At 40.2% G+C, this 26,136-nt stretch overlaps 1 protein-coding gene across 5 annotated transcripts in view; it reads right to left on the bottom strand.

The window, feature by feature from the left end:
• The window catches only part of LCLAT1 (lysocardiolipin acyltransferase 1), a 150,459-nt gene that overhangs the window by 55,376 nt on the left and 68,947 nt on the right, over nt 1-26,136 (bottom strand). For all 5 annotated transcript variants that reach the window (XM_045844564.1, XM_045844568.1, XM_045844565.1 and 2 more), the window contains 2 exons: nt 24,968-25,166; nt 4,104-4,250 (listed from right to left, as the gene is read on the bottom strand). In XM_045844564.1, the coding sequence (XP_045700520.1) occupies nt 4,104-4,250; nt 24,968-25,166 (346 nt within the window). The remainder of the gene's footprint in view (nt 1-4,103; nt 4,251-24,967; nt 25,167-26,136) is intronic.

The following is a 26,136-nucleotide window of genomic DNA, read 5'->3' on the forward strand; positions in this document are numbered from 1 at the left end:
CCTCACCTCTCTCTCTCTACACACACACACAGACACACACACACACCCCCCCTTCTGGTTCTGTTTTTCAAGACAACCCTAATAACCAATATAATGAAAAATAAAACCTACCCAATCTTTAAATCATGTTTTCAAAGAATATAATGTGAGACATTACAATATAAGTACAAGAAATACTATAATTCTAACTTTCCAATTTTGTTTTAAAATGTGTGTGTGTGTTTATGTGCCCATACATATGCCTGTATGTGTGTGTACACATGTGTATGTATGTATGTGTGACCAAAACACACAAAAGCAAGAGAGTAAAATTAGAACAGGTTTCTTTATGGGAAGTAGAACTGACTAACTCTTGTACTCCTATACTTTTAAATTTCCCCAAATTAATATAAATTACCTCCACAAACAAGAAAAAAGTTATAACTAACAATAACATATAAAGACAGAATATATGTAAAATTACACTTAAATATACCTATCTGAAAATACGTAAGCAAGCTGGGTTCAGAACTTAGAAGATTACAAAACACTTTCTTTGGGCTTAAAAGACCAAATTTAGAGTTAACTGTGGTTAACTAAAAACACCTTTGGCCCTGACCAGTGTGGCTTCAGTTGGTTGGATATCATCCTGCAAAGCCAAAGGTTGCTGGTTCAATTCCTGGTCAGGGCGCAGGCCTGCGTTGCAGGTTCTCTTCCCAGATGGGGTATATATGAGAAGCAACTGATCATTTTTCTCTCTTTCACTGATGTTTCTCTTATTCTTTTGCTCCCTTCCTTCCCCCATCTCTAAAAAATAAATAAATAAAAATCTTTAAAAATTAAAAAAAAACATAATTTAAACAACCCTTCAAATGAACACTTTTTCAAAATTGAAAGTAGACTGGTAGCCTATTTAAAAAAATTTTATCCCAACTTTAAACTATCTGCATAATGCTCTATTTTAAAAAAGATTTTTAAAGCTTCAGGATTGGTCTGTTTTTTCTATTTGGCAAATGGTCTGTACATGCCCTTTTAACTTAAAAAATATGCAACTGCATCATGTAACAGTGAGTACTCTGGACCCTGAAAATAAGCAACTAGATGTTAATTAAATTCATCACCTAAAAAAAGACACTTGAGAAAAAATGTAGAGTGAAAAAAGTTTTAAATATATATGTGTGCAGGCTCTGAAGGTCTAATGCATGAAAATTCTAACAACGATGCACCAAAGCAGCAGCAGCCTGCGAACTTTCACCCCATTAGCATCTAATTACTAAATAACCTCCAAAGGCACCATTGCTTAGTGCGCAGTATGGCATTCACAAATACAAATTAATCTATCATCTCAGTAAATAACACACTAATATAGCTGCTGTTTCAATACCCAAATTTAAGTATTATACTTTCTAAGTATTACAGAATTTAAATATGGCTCTGTCCATTATAATTTCCCAATGACAGGTTAGGTCTGGTGATCAGTCAACTCATATTTCCAAGCTTAAACAACATGCAGACAATATTACCCATCAGTGACTGACTACTTCTGGAATTTTAACTATAAAAATCAAGCATACAGTATACAGTAAGCATACATTTTAGCACACAATACTGGTTACATTAAAATTGCCACGGTTCATCTGGCTCAGTTCCATCTGCAATGAGTGAGTCAAGGGTCTCTTCCTTGCGATCAGTGTTTCCCAAAGTACTTTGATTTCCTGTACTGACACATTATGGCCTAGTCACCCATTCACTTACTGAAATAGTTGTGTGATTTGTATTTTCATTACACTCTCTTGGGCACTGGCTCCACACATAACTATGTCCAGAGAGTGAATAGGTTTGCTTGTTTACACATTCTCCTCTCTTCAGCTGTAAGCGGTGCTCCTCTCAGTGACTCTTAGTTGCCTTGATCGGGTACTGAGGATTCAGAAGGCAAGTTCAAGGTCCATCTCTCCATGCTGTGTGACCACTAGACTTCAGGTCTGTCCCACTTCAGTCTGTCTCCCTTGTACAGCAGACTTTCACCCACTAAGATCCTTCTCAAATTCTGCTCGCTCTTGAAGTAAAAAAAGTTTTTAAATTTTGCTCTTCTGAGCCTAAGAATTCTACAGAACTTCTCATGCAAGCTTGCTTCCCCACCCCCACCCAAGTTCCACCACAGCTGTTCTTCAGTCTGCCCTAAACTCCAAACCACCACTGAAGGCTTCATCTACAAAACTCACCCACGGTTTAAAAACATGTGAAGAGTACTAATTCAGCAAGAATGAAAGAGTCTTACTTTGTTTTTAATCTTCTAAAGAATTCCTTGAAATCCAATGGCATTCCTGGCCTATCTACCGTATTTTGCCATGTATAATGCTCAACTTTTGCCCAAATTTTTGAGGGAAAAATAAGGATGCACATTCTACATGGGTAGTACTAATTCTGTATCTATATCAATGTTTTTAATTCTTTTATTTACACTTTTGTGTTAAAAGACTAACTGTAGAAAGCAATACTGATATCTGTATGCAAAATAATACCCTGGAATATGATAATCAGTTTTGTTTCTAAGTATATATAAATAAAAAACTGAATTATAAAATTAAAACAGAAGATTTTTTTTCCTGAAAGTTCTGGCCAAAAACGTGGGTGCACATTGTTGGGAACCACCTTGCCTGGTTTCAGAAGTGTTAACCCCCCATGGCCAAGGCTGAGTGAGAGACCTTGGGACCATAAGCCACTAAGGAGACAAAGCTCACCTCCCTGGCAGGGGCGCCGCCTCTGTCCCCTTTTATTTCACCCTGCCTGGCATTGGGAGGATGACCAGTTAGCCAACGATGGGTAAGATTCCTCAAAGGAGGGATGACCTAAGACAGGCATAGTCGAGAAGGGGGGCTCAGGGAAGGACTCAGAGGGCTATAACAAAAAGGAGTGATGGACCCTCACCCCTCGGCTTTGACACAGCCTGAGTCCTCATTCTGTCTGCAAGAAGTCTCCTAATCTCTTGGCTGCCTTACTTCCCCTGCCTGACTTAAGCCTGAAACAATGCCAGAGGGCGGTGCAGCCCTGGGCAGGAATGGTGTCAGGATCCCCAGGGCAATCAGGCCTAAGAAAGAAGGCATAAAATCCTGTGAAAGCTGCTTTGCTAAGAAGGCCCTCAGTTTTCTGATAAGGGTCCAAGCATGAAATGAGTTTGTTTCCCAAAGTTTTATGGCCCTTTAGCTAACTGACCCTGACTCAGAATAAGCCCTCAGAGTTCTTTGTATGTTACAAACTGTTTGATCCTTACCGCCTGACACTGACTGATGAGCTTTACCTGTATTCTTGTGCAAACTGAACCCAATAAAAGCCCACTGAGGAACAGGCTCCTGGTCCTCCTCCTCTGAGAGATCGGCCACCTTTCCTCCCCAAGCAGGTCATGTCTTGGTAGACTTGTTCTCATCCATGGTGGCCGGGGGTGGCTCTGCGGGCAAAGCTCCCCCATAGCACATTACACACGGTGAAACACGATAGTTTAAATCTGGGAAGGTCGAAAATCCTATGTCCTTCTATGTCCCCTCCACAACTCAATTATGGCTAGTTTTCTTGAGAAAGGACAGAGCCCTTCTTACTTATAACAAGGATAAGGCTTTAAAATACCAGGAGAAAGGCAATATATTAACTTAAATCAACAATAAATGAAACTGGTTACTATTGTGTGCTTCTCTAATAAGGAAGAAATTGAGGAAAAAAGGTCTAATGGGAGAATATGTACCTCAGAAGAGGACAGAAAATATAAAGAACAGGAAGAGGGTTCTTCTTTCTCAAGATTGCTTTGGCTATTCAGAGCCTTTGTGGTTCCATACAAATTATATAGAAGGCTGATAATTAACATACATACTGAGACTCAAAATACAAAGGTCTAGGATGGCAAGTAAAAAAAAAAAATAATGATCTCTTGGGGTTGCCCAGCATAGATTCTGTGGGCTGGAGACCAGGAGTGTTGGGTTCTAATGTGCTACTGATCGACTGAGTGACCTGAAGGGTGGGACATTAATCTTGTTGCTATTCAGTTACTTCATCTAAGAAGTAAGTCTAGACTAGATGATTTCTGAGTTCCTTCATTTTTAAAACTTCTGTGACCCAAACCCGGACTACCTTACCTGTGAGATCAGTGCCTTCTGGGAATATGAGGAGCTGAAGTGGTTCGCGGATGTCACAGAAGTAATCGATCATGTCTTCAAAGTGGCTCTTGTCATCCTTCCACTTCCTGTGAATGAAGATGTAGGCAGCAGCCTGCATGGCCCAACCTAGGATCGATTTAACAAGTATTTACATCCAGTTTTACTCCAATATCCGTATTATTGAATATAGTATTTCAGTGTTTTCATTCTACTATGAATGATTTACTATCATAATAAAAATCTCATAATACAGCTTCACGTAGCCCTGACCTCAGGTTAAAAACACGTATCAGAGAATATTCTTACAGGAGTTTGCTAAATTCTGGGGTTTCTAAAATTCTCAAAAGCCTCTTTCAAGCCAAGCCTAGCTATTAAAATATCAAAGAGCCCTGGCTAGTGTGGCTCAGTGGACTGAGCACTGGCCTGCAAACCAAAGGGTCACTGATTCGATTCCCAGTCAGGGTACAAGCCTGGGTTGCGGGCCAGGTTGACAATTGAGGGCGCATGAGAGGCAACCTCACATTGATGTTTCTCTCCCTCTTTCTCCCTCACTTTCCCTCTCTCTAAAAATAAATAAATAAAATCTTTAAAAAAAAAGTTCCCTAACATTTATCAGTAACTCATCCAAAGTTTTAACGATCCTAATTAAACAGGCATCTTAACCAAGCTACCTATAAGAGACAGACGGCTGTGTGTTGTCAGGCTTATACAGCAGTCAGCAAAGGGCTGTTCTCAAGTCATACATACGAGCACACTTTAATATTTCCCTTCTGCTCTACTCAACTGTAAATCCAAATGCTATTTGCAATTCTAGCCACTTCTTTAGATTTTATTTGAAAGGGAAAACGTGCAGTGGCTATAAACATGTTACCCAGAGTATACACTGTGGTCACATTCCCTTTCTCTAGGTCAAATCAATCTGGTCTCCAAAGAGGGGACCCTAAACGAGCCGTGTTTCACCCAAGCAGCCATCCCCACCGCCGCCCCCCCCCCCCCCGCCCCGCCACCACGGCCAGAAATGACTAGAACTGCTGTGGGGAACACCTGTCTTAAGTCAGCCAATCAGAAGTCCAGTCCATAGTCTATGGAACATGAAATGTTTGGCCCACACACAGTGAGTATCTTAGCCAATTAAATGTTCTCAGAAATTCTACCCGGGACCATGGAGAAATCAGGTTGGCAGTATATATAAATGCAAATGGGTGGACGAAAAGGCCCATGACAAAGACAGCAGCAGCTGAGGCGAGGTTGAGACAGTGCACTGTAGTGAAGAACTTGAAAAACAGTCTTGCAGCTGAGGTGCCTGACGCTGATTCTGACTGCGAACAAGACAGTTTTAGTCTCCACGAGCAGTGGCCAGTCTGTGCAACCACCTCTTAGGTGCTGCTACGAGTCCATCTCCCTAAATACCCTGTGTGTCTTTGCAACAATTGCCCACTATTGCAGCTAGCGGGGATGAGCAATTGTTCCTTACAAAGAATACAACTAAAATAAGAGCTATCAGCATTCGGTACATATAGCAGCATCTGAGGATATATAAAATTATTGAATCATTTCTGAATGATTAGAAAAACTATAGAACTTTATTTGGCTTGAGTTAAGTTCAAGCTAGAATACTGTTGCCTTCAAATATAAATAAGCATATACCAAAAAATCCACGTTAGTATAGGTGTTGCTGTTACGCATCCAATCACTGCTCACCCAGCGTCTGCCAGTCACATCCATCGGCACTGGACCTGACCCCACACTGACCCTCCCGCACGGCTCTCCCCCATCCTCGGACACCCAGGCCAACAGTGCAGAGTTCGCAGGCAGGGGAGCTCTGGCGTGAGGTTGCCTGGGCTGGAGTCATAACTCCACCAGAAACCAGCTGTGCGGCCTGAAGTCTTTGTCCCTCACTGACCCCAAATGTAAAAACTAGTGTAACGCTGTAACAGTATTTACCCGAGACTATTACATGAAGTAAGGAAGATTATTTAGCACGGAGTATTCAATAAATAAGTGATTATTATGATGATTAAAAAGTTCCAATAATACAAAGGATATTGTATCAAGAAATCTTAAAAATGTAACAAAGATCCCATTCACAATAGCAAAATAAAAATGTAAAAAAACCAAAACCCTGCACACATCACATGAAGACAACTACACAGCTGGGCAGAAACAGACGCACAGTGCTTCTGGACTCAACCCATATGCCAATGACCTCCAGACTTATCATTTATGAGTTTCATGTAATTACACTCGAATTCCAGTGGCATGAGGGTGTGTGAGAATTTGGCTAGTTCATCCTAAAGAGGGTCTGTAATAACAAAGCAGTGAGAAAAGCCAAGATAATTTTAGAGTAGAAGAATAGTAGGAAAAGATTCACACCATTAAATGTATTCATTAAATGTATTCCAAAGCAACAATGATTAATTTAGAACAGTATATCTGCAAAAAGAGACACCTAAAAAAGATTACAGGACCTAGAAAAAGGCCCTTGAATATGCGAGAAATTTGGTATAAGATAATGACAGTCTTCAAATCAGAGGATAGAGAATAGGTTGGCTGGGTTTGGGTTCTTTTTTACATTGTTACCGAGGTGTAACAATAAACTATGCATGTACTAAGTACGTAGGTGCAGAACTTAATGAATTGTTACATATGTCTCTGTGGCCGCCATCCTGATTAGAACCTTCCCGGCACCCCAGAATGCTCCCATGTGCCCTCTGCCAATCAATGTCCCCCCCACCCCAGCAGAGGAAACCATTAGTCTCTTCCTTCCCCATAAATCACAAAAGTGAAACCACACAGGAGATATTCTTTTGTCTTTGGTTCAATATAGTGTCAGTGAGATTCACCTACATCGTTATGTGTAGCAGTATTTCCTTTTCTGCACTGCTGTGTGGTAAACATATGAATATATTACAACTTATACTCTTGATGGAAAGATTTCTGGGATATGAAGAACAGAGTTTATACGGATATTCTCATAGCACTCTTTTGCTGACCACAAGCATTCAATTGTACAGAGTGAACACACAGGAGTAGAGCTAGCTACTGCATCATGAAATTCCTGCACGTCCAGCTTCGTGACTACACTGACACTCCCACCAGCAATGTATGAGACTTCTAATTGCTCTTCTGATAGCCTCGCCAGCACTAGGTCTTATGAGTCCTGTTAATTGTAGCCATTCAGATCCAGGTACAGGAGTTTTAATTTGCCTTTCCTTTATGATTAATGATGTTGAGAACATTTTCATATGCAAATTGGCCATCTGGCTGTCTTCTTTTTGAAGTGCCTCTTCAAACTTTTTGCCCATTTTTAATGGAATTATCTGTTATTAGCTTGCAGGATACCAAGTTCTTCATGAGATACACACACACACACACAGGAAATACGTAATTTTAAGTTTCACATATATTGGATATATTAAATATCTTCTTCAATCTGTAGCCTGCATTTTCTTTCCCTTAATGGTATCTTGTTATGAGCCTAACATTCAGTATTAATGAAACCCAACTAATAAATCTTTTCCAATGTGCTTGGTCCTTTTTGTATTCTATTTAAGAAATCGTTGTCCACTCCCAATTCATAAAGACATCGTCCCAGGTATTCTCCTGAGAGCTTTACTGTTTTATCTTTCACATTTCAGTGTGCGACCATCTCAGATTAATTTCTGTATATTGTGTAAGGTAGGTCAAGGTCCTTGTTTTCCATATGGATACTCAACTGACGAATAGCATTCATTGAAAAGACCAAGAGATTATTAATTTAAGATATTGCATTACACCGTGAGTGAAGACAGTGCGGTGAAGGAGCCGAACAATACAGACGTGCACAGACCAGAGCACGGAGACGCTCTCGTATCGCCCCGTCCGTCAGCCCTAACACACCAACCACCGTCTCTCTTCTATCATCCTGGCTAACAACTGCACGTGGATTGTTCCATATTTCAAAATTCATCACATACACGGTTGGTGTTTTTAAAAAAATACAATGCATCATACCTTTGTACTGTTCCATTCTTTTTTCATTTAACATGTCTATAAATATGGACCTGCTTTTTTAGTATCTGAGTTGTATTCTCTGAGAGTGCTTCTCAAACCGGTTTTATTTTTAATTTCCAAACCATTACTGATGGACAGTTTTGTAAACTACAATAAACTATTGGAAAGATGATGACACTTGAAGTTGTGACAATGTCACAATGCTACAGAAGTTTCCAGCCACTCTAGTTCTGCACTTATGGTGTCCTCCTAACGGTTTGCTAACTGGCACTGTTATATAAATCACATTTTAAGAAGCACTGTCCTATCATACAGATATAGACTGATCTAATATGTTATTATCATCTCCAATATATCCAATCTGAGAGTCTGGCTTTAGCAAAAAAGTTTACTCCATTCATTTACTAGAACCATTTTTCTTTTTCTTTTACTGACGTTTTTTGTTTCCTATTTGTTAGACTTCTTTATGGTTTTTGCCCACCTTTCTCCACTTTTCTCCCCTTGTTTTTCCTTAAAAGGACATTTTCTTTACCCCCTTCCTTTGTTCTGTGAGGCAGAGGTCAGCAAAGTATGGACCAAACCCAGCACATTATTTACTCAGTATCTTCGGCCCACAACTTAAGATGAATATTTTGAACTATGTGAAAGTTACGGGGAATCAAGTTGTATTGTTCACAGACAAAGTCTGATAAAAACTTGGCCACACTCGTGTGTTTACGTGTGCCATCTACGGCTGCTTCCGCGCCGCAGTGGCAGAGGGGATGGGCGCAGCAGGACCACACTGCCCGTGAAGCCCGGGCTGGTGACCCCTGGCCCTTCACCGAGAGTCCGCCAACCCCAGACAAAGACGGACGCTGTCCTCTTGTCCCTCTTCCATGATTTATAGAAATATTCGATAATTCCCCAAAGTTGCTGCTGTTGCTATTACTAACACATTCCTTATGCTTCACAGAAAGATCTTTAACTATTTAGACTCAGCCCTAAGTGTGCTGGCTTCTTTGCTTATTGGTGTTTCTTGTATCCTCTGCTCTCCTCTTAGTCCTGAAGGAATCTCTTCCAAAAATGTTTGTCTTCGCATTTCTGAAATGTATTTATTCTCGCTTTTGGAGGCTACCAGAGCTAAAAACAGAATTAGAGATTCCAAATCACTTCCCCCTCAGGATTTCAAGCTGTTTTTCCACTGTTTCCTGTCATCTAACACGGCTCATAAGAAGTCTGACACGGGACTGATGTATGTAGATAACCCAGTTCCTTTCCTCGGGAAGCTGCAACGACACTTGGTGTGATGAAGGCTCACAGGTCTGAGTTCAGGTGTAGAACTTTCTCACCAATTCTGTTCGGCAGTGGGCATGCTGTTCCAGCCTGAGTCTTTAACTCGGGGAGGATTCCGTCCATTAGTTAATACAGTCTTCTCCCCTTCATTCTCTCAGCCTTTCTGCCTGGAGCTTTTGTTAGTTAGATGCTCAACTTCTGGATCTGTTCTCTCATACTTCTCATCTGCTTTCATTTCACAACGCCTCCAAGGAAAATCCCTCAGACTAATTGTCCCACTCACTAATCTGATCCTCGGCTGAGCACAGCCTACTGACCGAGATTATTTCGGCAATCACCTCCTTAGTTTACAAGAGTTACAACTGGTTCTCTTTCATAGCAGCCAAAATTCATGAATAAGTAATAAAGTTATGACAAACACAACAGTAATAATTTAAATAAAATATTTATTGAATGATTACTATGTGTCTGGTACTGTTCTAAGCGTATTTCTGTAATTCAATGAGTTCTCAAGACAACCTTATGAATTAGGTAAAATTACTATCCCTGTTTTATGGGTGAGGAAACCAAGGCACACTGAGACTCAAAGAACTCGCAGGGGGTGGAGCCAGGTTTCACATGCAGCGGCCTGGCTCCAAAGCTGATGTTTTTAACCGGTGCACTGACTGAACATGCTCTCTGCGATACATACTTGCTGCGAGGGTGTTTACTAGTTAAACAGAATTTAGATTCTCCGCAGAGAACTGTCTATTCCTCAGAGGCTGGACTTGGCATTGTTTAGCACTAGGCTATCTTTAAAGTGGTGCATTTTCCTACAATGTTAGTTCTGAACTGTTTTCACGTCTGTAAAGGACGTTCTACACGGAAGAGTCCTGGTAGGCAGAAGGCGTCTCTCCAGTCCAGGGGCGGACGTCCATCACTCCCGTGCAGGAGGGCCCACGGTGAGACCTGTGCGGGGCACCGTCCAACTGGGCCTCCGCTCCGCTACGTTCTGTTCCGTTCCGCAGGTGCAGGTCTGGGACATCTCAGAGGGGGCAGTGAGACGGCTGCATCCGCCAGCCTCTGGGCCTCCCGTGAAAACGGGCGATCCCTCCCCTTCGTGCCTCTGCCCAGTCACGTTCCTTTCACACATCCTCGTGCTTTTGCACTGTTTACTGCTTTTATACAACATTTTTCTCCCTTTCGTAAAAATCCCTGGAACACCTTGTGAAGTTTTTCCCCATTTCATTACTGTCAAAGCACATTCTATTCTTGTTTAAAGCAACACCCAGATGTCCTTCACATTCTTAAAATCCTCGTGTACATTTTTGTGACATTTATTTCATATGTCCATGAACTGATAAATGGGAGTGCAAGTGATCGTGTCATCTGAAACTAGGCTGTACAACTTGCCGCTTTCACAGTCTTCCATCGGCGGACATTCCGCTTGTCACCTCAATCTCTCAGACAAGGGCTGGGAGTCTGGAGGCTGATAAAGACAGATCCTGTGTGCATTGGCGTGGTCCTGCCACCACCGGCTTCCTCCTGCAACCCCACTGACGTTATCAGCACTGCCGACTCAAAGCAGACAGGCCCAATCCCTGAGCAAACTCCATACTGCTCAGATCTATTCCGTAATTTTAGAACCTGGTTCTCCGTGGCTTTAATTCTCTTCTGTCGAGTTCTAGAGGTGGCCATAGAAAAAAATGCAAACCTACTTACCTGAGTATATTTCTAACCTTCATTCTTTCTCAATAAAAAGTAAATCATTTTTATCCTTTTTCATTATAGTGGAGACAGATATAGTTAAGGGAATCACAAAAATATCTGCACTACGCACCTAATGTTGTGAAAGCTGAACTTCAAGGGCAGGTTAATCTGATTTATCGCTGTTGTCCACACAGATTAGTTCACTGTCGTATCTACTGTACTATGGGCCTATGCATACAGCACCGGAAAGAAAAAGCAACGTGGAAGATACAGACACAGAGTCCTCTTCAGTGTGTTTTCAATCCTGAATAGTGGGTGTGGGTGCAAGGGAGGAAGGGCTACACACAGGCCTCTATTAGAGGAGAACGAGTGATAACATCAACAGATACAAATTTTACATAAACTCGTATCACAACAATCATGATCAAACACTGTGTTTACTGGGTCTACACAACAGCAATCACACAAACAGCCATGACTGCTGTGGCTTGGTGGGCTGGGCATCGTCCTGCAAACCGAAGCATCGCCATTTCGATTCCCAGTCGGGGCACACACCTCGGTCCCGGGCCAGGTCCTCGGCTGGGGACGCTCTCGAGGCTACCGATCAGTGTTTCCCTCCCACATCGTGTTTCTCTCCCTCTCTTTCTCCCTCCCTCCCCTTCGATCTAAAAATAAATACATGAAACTTTAAAAAAATAGTTACATAAATAAATCTAGAATAAGCAATGATATTTCTCAGAATTTCAACCTCTGCCAGGGAACTAAATGCTGTACAAAGTCGGGGAAGCTCTGTCTTTTCTGAACTCGTATTCTAAATTAAGCAGTGTGCTCTGCGCCCCTCTTCTAAGATGATTAACTTCCAAGAAGGCTCTGGCTTTAAAAACACTGCAAGGAGGCAGCCAATTTAGCTAACTCTTCCTGCAACAGCCCTGTTACAGGGCGCCTTCTATCATTAGGTTTCAGGTGTGTCTGTGCTGAACATACAAGACAGAAATCAAAGTATAAAGTATGAGCAGGCAATTAAGTAATACTCTAAAGTAAACTTAATTCTAAATGTAATTTTAATTCTAGACTTAATTCAAATGTGAAAAACCAGAGAATGGAGAAAAATGGATAAAACCACCCTTAATGCAAACATCACCCTACTCCCAGAGATCCTACTGTCTGCAGGTACATACGACAAAGCCTTGCTTTGCACTGAAGAAACACCTATTTATTGGTGGGTTCCAGTTGGCGAGACGAGGCCTCTTGGTTATGATCACGATTTGGAGGTTCACAATACGATGGGACCAAAACCGATCTCTCATCACAGGTGAGGTTTGCCATGGAATCACTTTCCTGAGGCACTGCCATCCGAGACACCTCTGTCCCTGTTGTGAAACTGACTCCTGAACTAAGTGCGTTACCAGCTCTGTGTCCTGAGGGGGCTGATACCAACTAGCAAGTGGCAAGCTGATGTCCACATACTCCTAAGTCCTATACCTTGGAATATGTCACAAGGCAAACCAGCTAAATTTAAGATACGGAGACTATGCTGACAGGCCCAATGCAATCACAGGGTCCTTAAACATGGAAGAAGGAGGAAGAGAAAGGCTCAGTGTCAGAGTGAGGTAATGTGAGAAGGACTCAATTAGTCCTTGCTGGTTTTTAAGATGGAGGAGGGCAGCCAAGAGCCAGGGAGTGTGGACATCCATTTGAAGCTGGGAAAGTAAAGAAAGCAGATTCTATTAATCCGCAGAGCCTATAGAAAGAATCCGGTCCTGCCCACGCCTTGATTTTAGCCCAATGAGACCCGTCTCAGAATTCTGCCTCCAGCACAGCGAGACAGTAAATACGCGTTACTGAAACCACTCCATTCACAGTACAAGCAGTAACAGGAGAGTGATACAGAGCAGAGCATAATCACAGCCCAGATCTTAGTTTCCAGCACTATTTTGTTCTAGCAGTTGGTGTTGCTTTCGTTATTGCTTTTGTTTTTTTTTTTGTTTCAATATCCCAACACTTTAATTTGCATTGTATTAGTTAACATAGTAATTTTCACTTTTATTTTAAATTTCCACTTGGCATACAGCATTAGTTTCAGGTGTCCAACACAGTGATTAGACATTTATATTATTTACGAAGTGATCACCCGATAAGCCCAGCAGCCACCACACCACACATAGTTACTACAATATTACTGACTAGGTTCCCTATGCTGCAGTTAACCGCCAGTGTGTACTCCCCCAACCCTTCACCTTTTACACCCAACCCCTCAGCCCCTCCCATCGGGCAACTATCAGTTTGGTCTCTGTGTCTGAATTTGTTTCTGTATTGCTTGTTCATTTACTTCTTAGATTCCACATGTAAGTGAAACCATGTGGAATTTACCTTTCTCTGACTTATTTCACTTAGCATATTAGCCTCTAGGTCCATCCATGTTGTCTCAAATGGCAAGATTTCATTCTTTTTATGGCTCAGTAATGGTCCGCTGTGTATACTCTTATGTACCACCTCTTCTTCATCCATTCATCCGTGGATGGACACTTAGGTTGCTTCCATATCTTGGTTGTTGTAAATAATGCTGCAATAAATATAGGGGTGCACACATCTTTTCAATTAGTGTTTTGGATTTCTTTGGATAAACATCCAGCAGTGGAATTGCTGGGTCACATGGTAGTCTGACTTTTTGGGGAACTCTGTACTCTTTCCTAGTGGCTGCACCAATTTACGATCGCACCAACAGTGCCTGAGAGTTCCATATTCTCCACAGCCTCTCCAACACTTGTGTTTTGATTTACTGATGATAGCCATTCTGACAAGTGTGAGGTGGTATCTCCTTGTGGTTTTAATTTGCATTTTTCTGATGACTAGGGATGATGAGCGTCTTTCTATATGTCTGTGGGCCATCTGTAGGAGAAATGTCTGTTCATGTCCTCTACCCATTTTTTAATTGAATTGTTTGTTTGGTGTTCAGTTGTAACAACCTTATTTTTTTTTTTTTTGGACATTAACCCCTTATAGGACATATCATTGGCAATATCTTCTTCCACTCAGTGGGTCATCCTTTCATTTTGTTGATGGTTTCCTCAGCTGTACAAAACCTTTCTAGTTTGATATAGTCCCATTTATTTATTCTTTTCTTTCTCTTACCCAAGGAGACATATCCAAAAAAACCATTCTAAGACTAATGTCAAAGAGTTTTCTTCTGGGAGTTTTGTGGTTTCAGGTCTTACATTTAAGTCTTTAATCCATTTTGAGTTTATTCTGGTACACGGTGTAAGAAAGTGATCCAGTTTTCCCAACACCATAGAGGCATGGGTTTATTTCTGGGCTCTCTTTTCTGTTACATTGATCTATGTGTCTATTTTTTTATACCAGTACCATGCTGCTTTCATTACTATAGGCTTGTGGTATAGTTTGAAATCAGGTGGCATGATACTTCCAACTTTGTTATTCTTTCTCAAAATTGCTTTGACTGTTTGGAGTCTTTTGTGGATCCATGTGAATTTAAGTATTATTTGTTCCAGTTCTCTGAAAAATGCCATGAAATCTATAGCTTGCTTTATGTAGCATAGACATTTCAACAATGTTAATTCTATCCATGAGCATGGTATACCCTTCGATTCACTTGTTGCTTATTCCATTTCTTCAACATCTTAATATTTTCTGACTACAGGAAATATAATCTTTCTTTGTACCTCATTAGTTGAACTTATTCCCAGGTATTTTATTCTTTTTATGCAATTTTAAAAGGGACTGTTTTATCAGTTTCTCTTTCTGATAGCTCGTTATTGGAAAGCTCAGATTTGGCACTGGCCTCTCACGGGCAGGCTGGAGGGGAGGAAGGTTCAACAAGGGGACAATGGCCTCTGCCAGCACTTTCGTCTGGGAGAAAGCTGCCCCCCCCCCAGGCCTCGCCCTAAAGCTAGTCAGTTTAGTTCCTCCTTGTATGTCCATGTTTCTGAGCTGCTGCCCCTATGCTGGGGTTAGAGCAAGTGAGTGTCTGAGCAGGTGAGCCCATGTGCAGCCCCTCAAAAGACCCACCTAGGTCTCCAGAAGCTCTCCTTCTCACTGGGACATAAACCCTGTTGGGTTTGCACAGCCAGATGTTATAAGGAACCCTCTTCCCAACACGGGGGCCCTGGGCTGGGGAGCCTCATGTAAGGCTGGGACTCCTTGTTTCTCGGTGGGACCACCATAGCCAAGATATCTCTCTCTACTGATTCTTAGCTGTCCCACCATGGCCGTGGGGCCTGCCTGTTCCACTTCTCCGTCCCTCCTCCCCATCTCAACGTGAATTCTTCTTTATATCCTCAGTTACAGGATTTCTAGTCAACTAGTTCTCACGTGGTTCTCAATGGTGGATGTGTATAATCTAGTTGTAATTCTGATGTGGTTGTGAAAGGAGGCTAGCACAGCATTCACCTAATTCGCCATCTTGACTGGAAGTCCCCCTAACGCCATTCTTTAAGAAAAGGAACTACGGTTCCTTAGAGGAATGCTGAGCCTAGGGTTGGGGCAGGGAAAACACACACGGCTTGTACCAAGAGACAATGCGAAGTGGTTCAAAGGAAAAAAGACGGGGATCCAAAGGGACACAAGAGCCAACTTGCAAGAACACCCAATGGCCAAAGCTGGAACATTTCAGCAACAAAAGAAATGACAGTCCTGGATGATAACCCAACTAAAATTAATACTGGCAAGTTTATACTGGCATAGTTAATTGATTCAATCAACAAATGATAAGGGACAAATCCTTAAAAAATTGCAAATAAAATGTGTCGACACTCCCCACTCCAGGAGGTAAAGCTTAACTCTCACCCCACCCCACCCTTGTATGTGGGGAGTCCTTAGTGAATAAAATACACAGGGGTGGGCAAAAGGGGGTTTGTAGTTGTGAGTACAAGAAGCACAGAGTTTATTTTGGTATTAGTATTTATTAATTATTGTATTATGCATTTGTATTACAACTGTAAACCTACTTTCACCCACCCCTGTATACAGAAAGGAGAACACGGAGCAACCTGGCGGCTGCCACTTTGACCAAATGATTCCTACTGACGCCACTAGGGACGAGCCCCGCCGATGCCAAAGCCTTCCTGCTGCGGTGGGGTGGGCACGTCACCTCTTTGTGGTGCTTTCCCCCGGCCCGTCTAGTCACGAGAAAACACCACGCCAACTCACGCCAAGGGACAGTCTGCAAAGCGTCCACCCAGAATCCTTCAAAAACGCCCGGACAAGGGCAGACTGCCACGGAACGGAGGGAGGCTCAGGGGACACGGTGCCGAAAAGAAATACAGGATCCTTGGCCGGACCCTGACACAGAGGAGGGACACTGGTGGACACTCAGGTGAAACCTGGGCCGAGTCTGGAATTCGGTGAGGAGTTGCACACTCACGTTCATCCCTTGTGTGGACACCCGTCCCTCCGCTACATGAGAGGCTGAGACGGGGGGAGCAAACAGGAGTTTTTCTGTACTGTTTTTGCAAGTTTTCTGTGTGTCTAAAATTATTCCATCTATTTGTTGATGCAAACCTCTGCTTGATTAAAAAATACACGAACAATGAACACTTTACCTTCTAAAATCAAAGACCTAAATATTCTTACGTAGGATTTATTTAGTATACCCTTTGTTCGACTGTAATAGTTACAGGATGACCACTAACAACAGCTCTGAGATGTAGTCTGGGCACTGTTGTTATCGAGGGAGAACACTGAAAGTGCCTGCCCACACAAGATGTCCCTGCCAGATATTCGTTACACAGTCGTGTAACACTCAGATACACCTGCTTTAAGCACACGGAAAATATTTTCTGTAAGATTTACAACAAGCCACACAGGCTTTTAAAACTCCCCTCAGAATAATGTGTACAATAAACACAACAGCTAGGTCAGCCTTCCCAAGCACGCAATGTTGCTTTCTCCTTGAAGATGCATCACCACCTAGCAGCACCTCACCATAGCCACCAGACAGCTGAAGGCACTGGTGCCAAATGATCCACTGAAATTAAGGTGAAAAAACAAACTATAAGGTACATTGGGTCCATCTCTCCTATCTTTTTACTATTATCATAAATACCCTTTTCAAAGTTGGCTCAAACTGATCCTTGTAAGGTTTATTCTATTTTATTTGTACTTCTCCACTCAAAAGCAAAGTATACACAGAGCCCTGAAGCTACCTCAGAATTCTTTCACTGCTTTCTCCTAAAATCACCCTGCTATAAAAGCATTCCTTTGAAGTCATTTTTAGAATCTCCTTACTAATTTAGGCAAAGGAATTCCTTCATTTACAGCAGACCTGGGGGTATGGAGAGGCCTCAGGTCAAAGTGTGTCTCCCAGCTCACACTCGGGATGCCCAGCAGCCTGAAGCAATGCACATCTGACTGAAGCATTGGAGCAGCACACATCAATGTGATATCCAACTTAGGAAACCAATTGTATTAACTTCAGTAAGTGATGGATTGGATAACTTTAAAACCCAGAGCCATTTCTCTTGGCCAAAAGAAACTGTCAACTTCCACACAGCTCAGAGTGTGAGATTTGTCAAGAAGTCAGCTAGCACATGCAAAACAAAAGCCTCATTTAAATTACTGAGCTCTCAGTGCAATCCTAAAATTTACTCGGTTCTCAACGTAATCCTAGAAAGAAGTGTAATCCTGGTATACTGCCTGACACGTGATTTAGCTGAACTGAGCCTTTGTTCCCAATGCATTTCCGCCCCCAAAGGAAAAAAAAAATTCACTCATCTCTCAGCCAAGCAACTCTGGCAACTGAAACTGCAAAATCAACAGTTACAAGAACTTATTTTTCGCCTGGCAGCAGACTTGCGAAGATGAAACTGATCTGTGCCATGTGTCTGAAAATACACAGAGGTGTGCATGGGATATCTAGCCACAGAACCAAAATGTGCTTAGTATGCGCTCCTGTATTTCATTTGAGAGTTTTCATTAAAATCTTGATTCATAAGCATCCAGTACAATGTACTGAATGAGAAAATCAATCACTAGATACTTTTCTGGATAGATTGGTGAGATGGGGGAATACAAGTTCTAGCAGGATGCTTTTGGCTACAAGTAACAGAATGCCATCTGAACGTCGCCTGAGCAACCTGGGTTTATGTTTCTCACGCAGAATGAAGCCTGGGCCCCAGGCTGGTCGGGACGCCAGGCTCTCACGTTCTACTCTGCCTTCCTCTGGGGCTCGAGGTGGCTGCAGCCGCTCCAAGTACGATGTGCTCTCCCAGTAATGTCCCTAAGTAGGGAAGGAGCACATCAGCCCTGCAATCAACCTTTCCTCTCAGTGAGGAGGAAAGTCTGAGTCCTGACAGACTCCGCATTAAGTCCCTGCAGTGAGACTAGCCAAGGAGGCTGAGCAGGCAGTATCAGGTGTTTTCACCCTCAGTTTACGATGTATGAGAAATTCACTGTTAACACTCAAATATGCTCGCTGTAGAGTCCTTCCAGAAAGGCCCAGGCAGTTCTTAGCTTGGTGATGAGGATCACTAATGTTAAGTGACCAAACCGATACACCTTGGTTGCACCAAAGAAACTGACAGGGGTGAAGTGTTACTGGCAGTGAATCCTGTTTTCTCCAATTTAGAAGTGTGTTGGTCTTGTTTTTCTGAGTTGTAAAACAGAAGAGCAGCATAAAATTTTGTGAACTAAAAAAATAGGTCTAACCAAAAGGATGGAGTCAAAGACTTTTGGGGCTTACAGATGGTTCTAGTTTCAGTGAAGGTCCACTTAAGTAAGAGGAGCTGGATAAAAGAGGGAGGGTTTTCCCTCTCACACTAGATGAAGTCTGCTATTATTGTAAACTGTCAGTATCTCAAACAGAGAAACATTCATGCTTTATGCTTAATATACAATACATAATAAAATTAAGTGACTTCTATAAACTTAGAATTAAAACCGAGCAACAGTATCTTTAAATAAATCTATGCCTTGCTGACATTTACAAACACATTCATGAAGTACAATTAAAACTGCAAATCTGACCACACAAAGTGGACTGTCTTTCCTGTCGACATGTGGGCCCTGCGTTGCACCGATTTCATGTTGAATAGCAACACGCACTATCGTCACTTCTCCGAGTGCTCTGGTGAGGGACACAACAAATATGAACCGACTGGCGTTTTGTTCACAATCTTTAAAAAGAGAAATGTTTATAAAACACCAAAGACATTTAAAACAAAATTCCAGTTATTCCTATAAATCAAGTTCGACCAAAATTTTTTAAATATTTTGGCAGACAGAGGGTACTCTGGGAGACTGAATTTATGAAGAGCCTCCTACTCAGGTTCGAACATCCTGCCGACGCGGACGCTGCAGCACCTCCTGAACACACACACACTCACAGGCCCTGGCCTCCTTTACCAAGCAGATTCAGGGAGGGCCACCCTGGTACTTCGCACTTCTCCCTGACTCGTTCCAAACACTCCGGATGTATTCACAACTGATGATTTTCCTGGCTTTCGCCATTACATTATGTTGCAGTTTTAGAACTGAGTTACAGTTTACTTTGTCAGGGAGATTTTTAGTTTAGTACATGATGTGGCCACTTTTTAAATCACAATCTCTTTAATTTTACCACATTATGCTTTCTAAAAGCCTCAAACTCCTCTGTTGCTCTAGTGTGATTAATTAATGATCCAGAAAAACCAAAAGGCCACGAACTGGGTGGGCACAAATGGCATGTGCATTTCCTAGTACAAGCTCAACAGGCAAATGGACTTTTTATGACACCTTTGGGTTTAATATTTCACTTCATTAGATTTTGCTAAGTGATTACAAAGTTGGTTAAAAATAAGAATCTATGTGTATGCCACCAATGGAAACAGCTGACATCTAACCATAGGGCATTTTTTTCTTGAAATCTAATTGTATATCTCTTAGTTAACTTACCAAAACTCTTTGTAACTTAACCTGGAATCTAAACACTCTTAATGATTTCTTTCCTAGCTTGTTATATAAGTGTGTTACTTTTATACTTTAAGAACAGAACTTTCAAATTCCCAACTCTCATCCATTCCCCGGCCTGGTACTACAGATATAAAATATTATTTTTCTTCAGTCATTATATTCCAAATATCTGGTAAGCAATATTTTATTTAAAATCAATTTCAAATAGCAATAGTAAATACTCCCTAAAGTTATGCTAAGTTGTCAACAAGTTAAGCCTAGCATAGTCTGAGGCCAGACAGAGCTGTGACCACTAAGGCACATCTATTCTTCTCCCTTTGTTTCATTTCTTCCTGCAAGTTCCAACTGTAGTACTCTCACTGGCAAGCGAACTTGGTTTTGCGTTGGCTTTTTGCTGCCTACACTTTTGCCTTGCTTAGTTTACTTTGCACTGATTCACTGTAGAGATACTAAAATCTTTTTTCTCCAATCCAAAATCTATTCTCATTAGTGGTTTGCATTTTCATGAAATCTTATCAAGTCTGCAAATATTTAAGAGCCTACACTATGTAAGATATTCTGAGACGCTTATAACTCATGTGAGAAAAGAAAAGAGGCAAGTGGAAAAGCTAAAAACATCCTTGCACAGAAACACGCAGTGAGAGAAGGGACAGGTTTGCGATGAAGAAGATGGCTGCGCCAGGGCAGAGCAGGCGGGAATAAGGATGAGGAAACCAAAGAGAGGACGAATCTGTGGGACTCGGGAAAAACCGGAGGTCTCACGCAGATCTCCGCAAGGCGAAAGGCGGATGCTCCAAATTGGACTACAGAGACAAGAGGCAGCAGCAAGCAGGAATATCGTGTTGGCGTTGACCTTAATCCTCACAACCGTCCAGTAAACAGCACTACATATATATATATATATATATATATATACACACACACATATATGTGTGTGTGTGTGTATATATATGTATATATATGTATATATGTATATATAATCTGGTGTATAACATTATTAGTTTCAGGTGTGACAAAATGATTCCATACACTGTTGGGCAAAAGTAGGTTTATAGTTGTTTGTGTGAAAATAACATAAGGAAAAACTCTTTGTTTCACATACGCACAACTGTAAAACCACTTTGCCAATCCCATACGAGTAAACAGCAAGGATTTTCAACCGCTTTCCTCTCGTGGCACACACAAACTAGTTACTAAAATTCTAAGTCCCACCAAAAATGTATTTTTTTGCCAATATGACAAAAAAATAGGTATAATTTTGATTCATTCACACCTGACAAGTACTGGCTGTTGTCATTTTTTTATTTCACAATCAAGAGAAAAGAGGTCAGTTCCTCCGGAAAAATAGTCAGGTATTGCATGTTTTGAAAAATCTTGTGGTACACCAATGGCAAATCACTGGTATGTAGTGAAATGATCACCACAATATGTCTAGTTAACATCTATCACCACACAGTTACAAAATTATTTTTATGATGAGAACTTTCAGAATCTACTCTCTCAGTAACGTTCAAATATACACTACAGAATTATTAACTATTGTCACCATGGTGATATTATTCCCATGATATTTTATTCCCAAAGAAGTTTGTCTTTTTTGGTCACTTTCACCCATTTTGCCCACCCTCTAAACCCCAGCTTCCGGCAACTATCAATCTGTTTTCTGAATCTATGAGTTCATTTGCATGTGTATGTGTGTGTGTGTGTGTGTTTTAATTCCACATACAATTGAGATCACATGTGTATGTCTTTCTCTATTTGACTTACCTAACGCCCTCAATGTCCATCCATGTTGTCACAAGTGGCTGGGTTTCCTTATTTTTTATGGCTAAATAATATTCTCTATTGTGTGTATGTGTATGCCACTTTTCTCTATTGATTCACCTATCGAGTGACAATTAGGTTGTTTCCATGTCTTGGCTATTGTACATAATGCTGCAAAGAATAAGGTGGTGCAAAAATCTTTCTGTGTTACCTAGAAGTGGAATTGCTGGATCAAATGCTAGTTCAATTTTTAATACATTTTTAAAAATTTCTTCCATATTGTTTTCCATATTAGCTGCAAGTTACATTCCTATCAGTAGTGCATAAGGAAGCCCAATTTCTCCACACGCCTGCTATCATTTACTGTATTTTGCCATGTATAATGTGCACTTTTTGCCCAAATTTTTGAGGGGAAATTAAGGATGCATACTATACATGGGCATAATGATTACATACTGTGGGTATAATAAGCTGGTGTATGATGCACACCAAATCATGGGTGCATATTATACACGGGAGCACATTATACACCGCAAAATATGGTATCATTCCTCAAGTGTTTGAAAACAGCCATTCTGAAAGGTGTGAGGTGATATTTCACGCTGTGGTTTTGACTGGCATCTCCCTGACGATCAGTGATGCTGAGAATCTCCTCGTGTACCTATTGGCCGTCTGTGTGTCTTCTCTGGAATACTGCGTATTTAGGTCCTCTGCCCATTTGTTCATCAGATTCTGTTTTTGCTACTGAGTTATACTCATTCTTTATATTTTATGGATCTTACCCTCTTATCACATATGATTTGCAAGTATTTCTTCTCACTCTATAGGCTGCCTTTTCATTCTGCTGATGGTTCCCTTTGCTGTGCAGAAATGTTTCAATTTGATGTACTTTTTTTACATCAAATTTACTTTTTTTACTTTGGCTTATGGTGTCAGATCCAAAAACTCATCACCAACACCAATGTCAAGGTAATTGTTTTCTTTTAGGAGTTTTATGGTTTCAGGTCTTACATTCAAGTCTTTAATCATTTATAGTTAATTTTTGTGTTTGGTATAAGAAAATGTGTCCAGTTGCATTATTTTGCATGTGACTGCCTACTGTTCCCAAGACCATTTATTTAAGAGACTTTCATTTTCTCATTAGTCTTAACTCCTTTGTCTACATAGGTTTATTTCTATACTATATATAGTTTTATATACAGGTTTATTTCTGGTATCTCTACTCTGTTCCATTGATCTGTGTGTCTGTTTTTATGCCAATACGATACTATTTTAATTGGGATAGCTTTGTAATACAGTTTGAAATCAGGATGAATTATACCCTCACCTTTGTTTTTCTTTCTCAAGACTGCTTTGTCTAGACAGGGTCTTATGTGTTTTTATATAAATTTTAGGACTGTTTATTTTATTTTTGTAAAAAAAAATTGCATTGGAACTTTGGGAGAAATTTCACTAATCCGTAGACTGCTTTTGATAGTCTGAACATTTTAACAACATTAATTCTTCCAATCCATCAACAGAGAATATCTTTCCATGTATGTGTATATTCTTCAATTTCTTTCATTAATAATATCTTATAGTTTTCAGTGTACAGATCTTTCACCTGTTTGGTTAAATTTATTTCTAAAGTATTTTATTCTTTTTGATGACATTGTGAATGAGATTGTTTTCTTAATTTCTCTTCCTGATAGTTCACTGTTAGTGTACAAAAACACATGTTTTTTAATATCAATTTTGCATCTTGTACCTTCATTGAATTCATTTATTTGTCAATTTTTGGTGGAGTACAGAATTTTCTGTATATAATGTGATCTGCAACTAGTGAACCATTCTACTTATTTTCCATTTTGAATGTCTTTTGTTTGTTTTTTGGCTAACTGCTCCGGTGAAGACTTAATACCAGGCTGAATAAGAGTGACAAGAGTGGGCATCCTTGTCTTATTCCTGATCTTACAGAAGAAGCTTTCAGGTTTTTACCACTGAGCATGATGTTAGCTTGTCATATGGCTTTTATCATGCTGAGGTACATTCCATCTATACCCACATCACTGAGGGTTTTTATAATAAACAGATGTCAAATATTGCCAAATGTTTTTTCTGCATCTATTGAGATGATCACATGATATTTATCCCTCATTTTGTTAATGTGGTGTGTCATGTTGATTGATTTATGAAAACTGAACTATCCTTACATCCTGATTTATCATAATATGATTTTTTTAAGTTGCTTGAATTGGAAAGAAATAATTAGAACTTTCATTATTTGCAGATGACATAATACTGTATAGAGAGAACCTTAAGGCTTCCACCAAAAACAATTAGAATAAAGGAACTCAGTAAAGTAGCAGGATATAAAGTTAATATTCAGAAATCAGTTGCATTTTTATACACCAATAACAAAACAGGAAACAAAAATTAAGAAATGATCTCATTTATAATTTAAATAAATTTAACCAAGGAGGTAAAATACTTGTAGTTGGAAAACTGTAAGACAGTGAAGAAAGAAACTGAAAAAGATACAGATAAATGGAAGCACATTTCTCACAGATAAGAATAATTAACATCACTGAAATGTATATACTACCCAAAGCAATCTACAGTGCAATCGCTATAAAAATACCAACAGCATTTTTCATAAATTGGGATAAATAATCCAAAAATTTATATGGAACTGCAAAAGACCCTGAATACCCAAACCAATCTTGATAAAGAAGAACAATGTTGGAGGTATCATGCTACCTCATTGCAAACTATACTACAAGGCTACAGTGATGCAAACAGTATGGTACTGGCATACAAACAGACACATAGATCAACGGAACAGAATACAGAACCCAGGAACAAACATACACCTAGACTGTTAATTAATCTATGAAAAAAGGCAAAAGTATTCAAAGGGGTAAAATCAGGCTCTTCAATAGATGATGGTAGGAAAACTGGATCACGTTCTTACACCATATACAAGAATAAACTCTAAATGGATTAAAGACAATGTAAATAGTTTATTTTCTCTTTCAACGTTAAATGTTTCAAAAAAGAGATTCAAATAAAATAATCTGTTATGATCCACTATGAAAAAAATGAAACTGGTGATTGTTTTTAGGTCAGTAAAGAAAAAATGGTAATCCTCTTATACTTCCATGAATTTTAGTAAATTATTCTTTTTTAAGTTGGTATGTCACATATAAAATGAATGAACAACTTAACTGTGAACAACCTACCAAATCCAGGAACACTTTTGAGGCTGGCTTTGAGACACACTTTCTCCAGTCTGAGGTAGCTGTATCTCATCAGACAATTCCACAGGAACATCCAGTCCATTCTCGTCCGATGGTTCATGATGATGACGCTTCTTTCTCCCGGAACAAACGCGTCACCTGTTATAATCACTTTTACACCAAACATGGTCTCCAGCAATGCCTAGGGCAAAACAAAAAAGATACACAAGAAATTAAAATTATTATTTCCCATATGTAAATAAGTCAGAAGCATAGTGTTTCCCATAGGTCTTCTATGATAAATCAGGAAAAAGAAGTTCATCTGGAAGAATGAGAATGTGAAGGTACCATTTCTATTTTGAGTTCTAATTTAAGTGCCTGGCGGTTTCCCAGTTAAAAAAGGCTAACCTTCATTGAAATCTTGATGATACTATTTTAAAAAGTAAAAGACACACTAAACTCCACTGTGACTTTTTAAGGGTAAATGGCTGAGGGAACAGGAAGTCAAAATTTTTACTTCATACCTTCTACACAATGATCTTTTTAAAAAACAAATACACACCTATTTATTTTAATAATATGTAAAGAATAAAAACTGGATTTGACTAGCTTTAGCACTTACAGCAGTGCCTGGAACAGGAAACGCTCAAATATTTGCTGAATTCTTAAATTAACTTTCATGATTATTACTATGAATAAAATATTTAAAAGTAGCCCTGGCTGGCGTAGCTCAGTGGATTGAGCACGGGCTGGGAACCAAAGTGTCCCACGTTCGATTCCCAGCCAGGGTACATTCCTGGGTTGCAGGCCAGAACCCCCAGCAACCGCACATTGATGTCTCTCTCTCTCTCTCTTTCTCTTTCTCTCTCTCTCTCTCTCTCTCCCCCCCCTCCCCCCCTCTCATCTGCCTCATATATATATATATATATTTATTTAAAAGAAAAGTATATTATAGACTGGAGTTCTTGAAAGAGAAATAACAGATACTAAGAAAACTTGATTGCTGATTTCAATCCCCATTTAAATCTTCAGATAATTTTAAACTTACTAGTTAATATTTGACTTCACTACTAATGGAGAGAAAACTAGTGCAAGGCCAATAAAAAAAAAAGTAAGTTACAATTTCCTTGGCAGTATCATGAGAACCTTGATCGAACGGCAGCAAATAACCT

Source organism: Phyllostomus hastatus, unplaced genomic scaffold (genome assembly GCF_019186645.2).
Source record: "Phyllostomus hastatus isolate PE091 unplaced genomic scaffold, TTU_PhHast_1.1 phas_contig_402, whole genome shotgun sequence".
In the NCBI taxonomy this organism is placed as follows: Eukaryota; Metazoa; Chordata; class Mammalia; order Chiroptera; family Phyllostomidae; genus Phyllostomus; species Phyllostomus hastatus.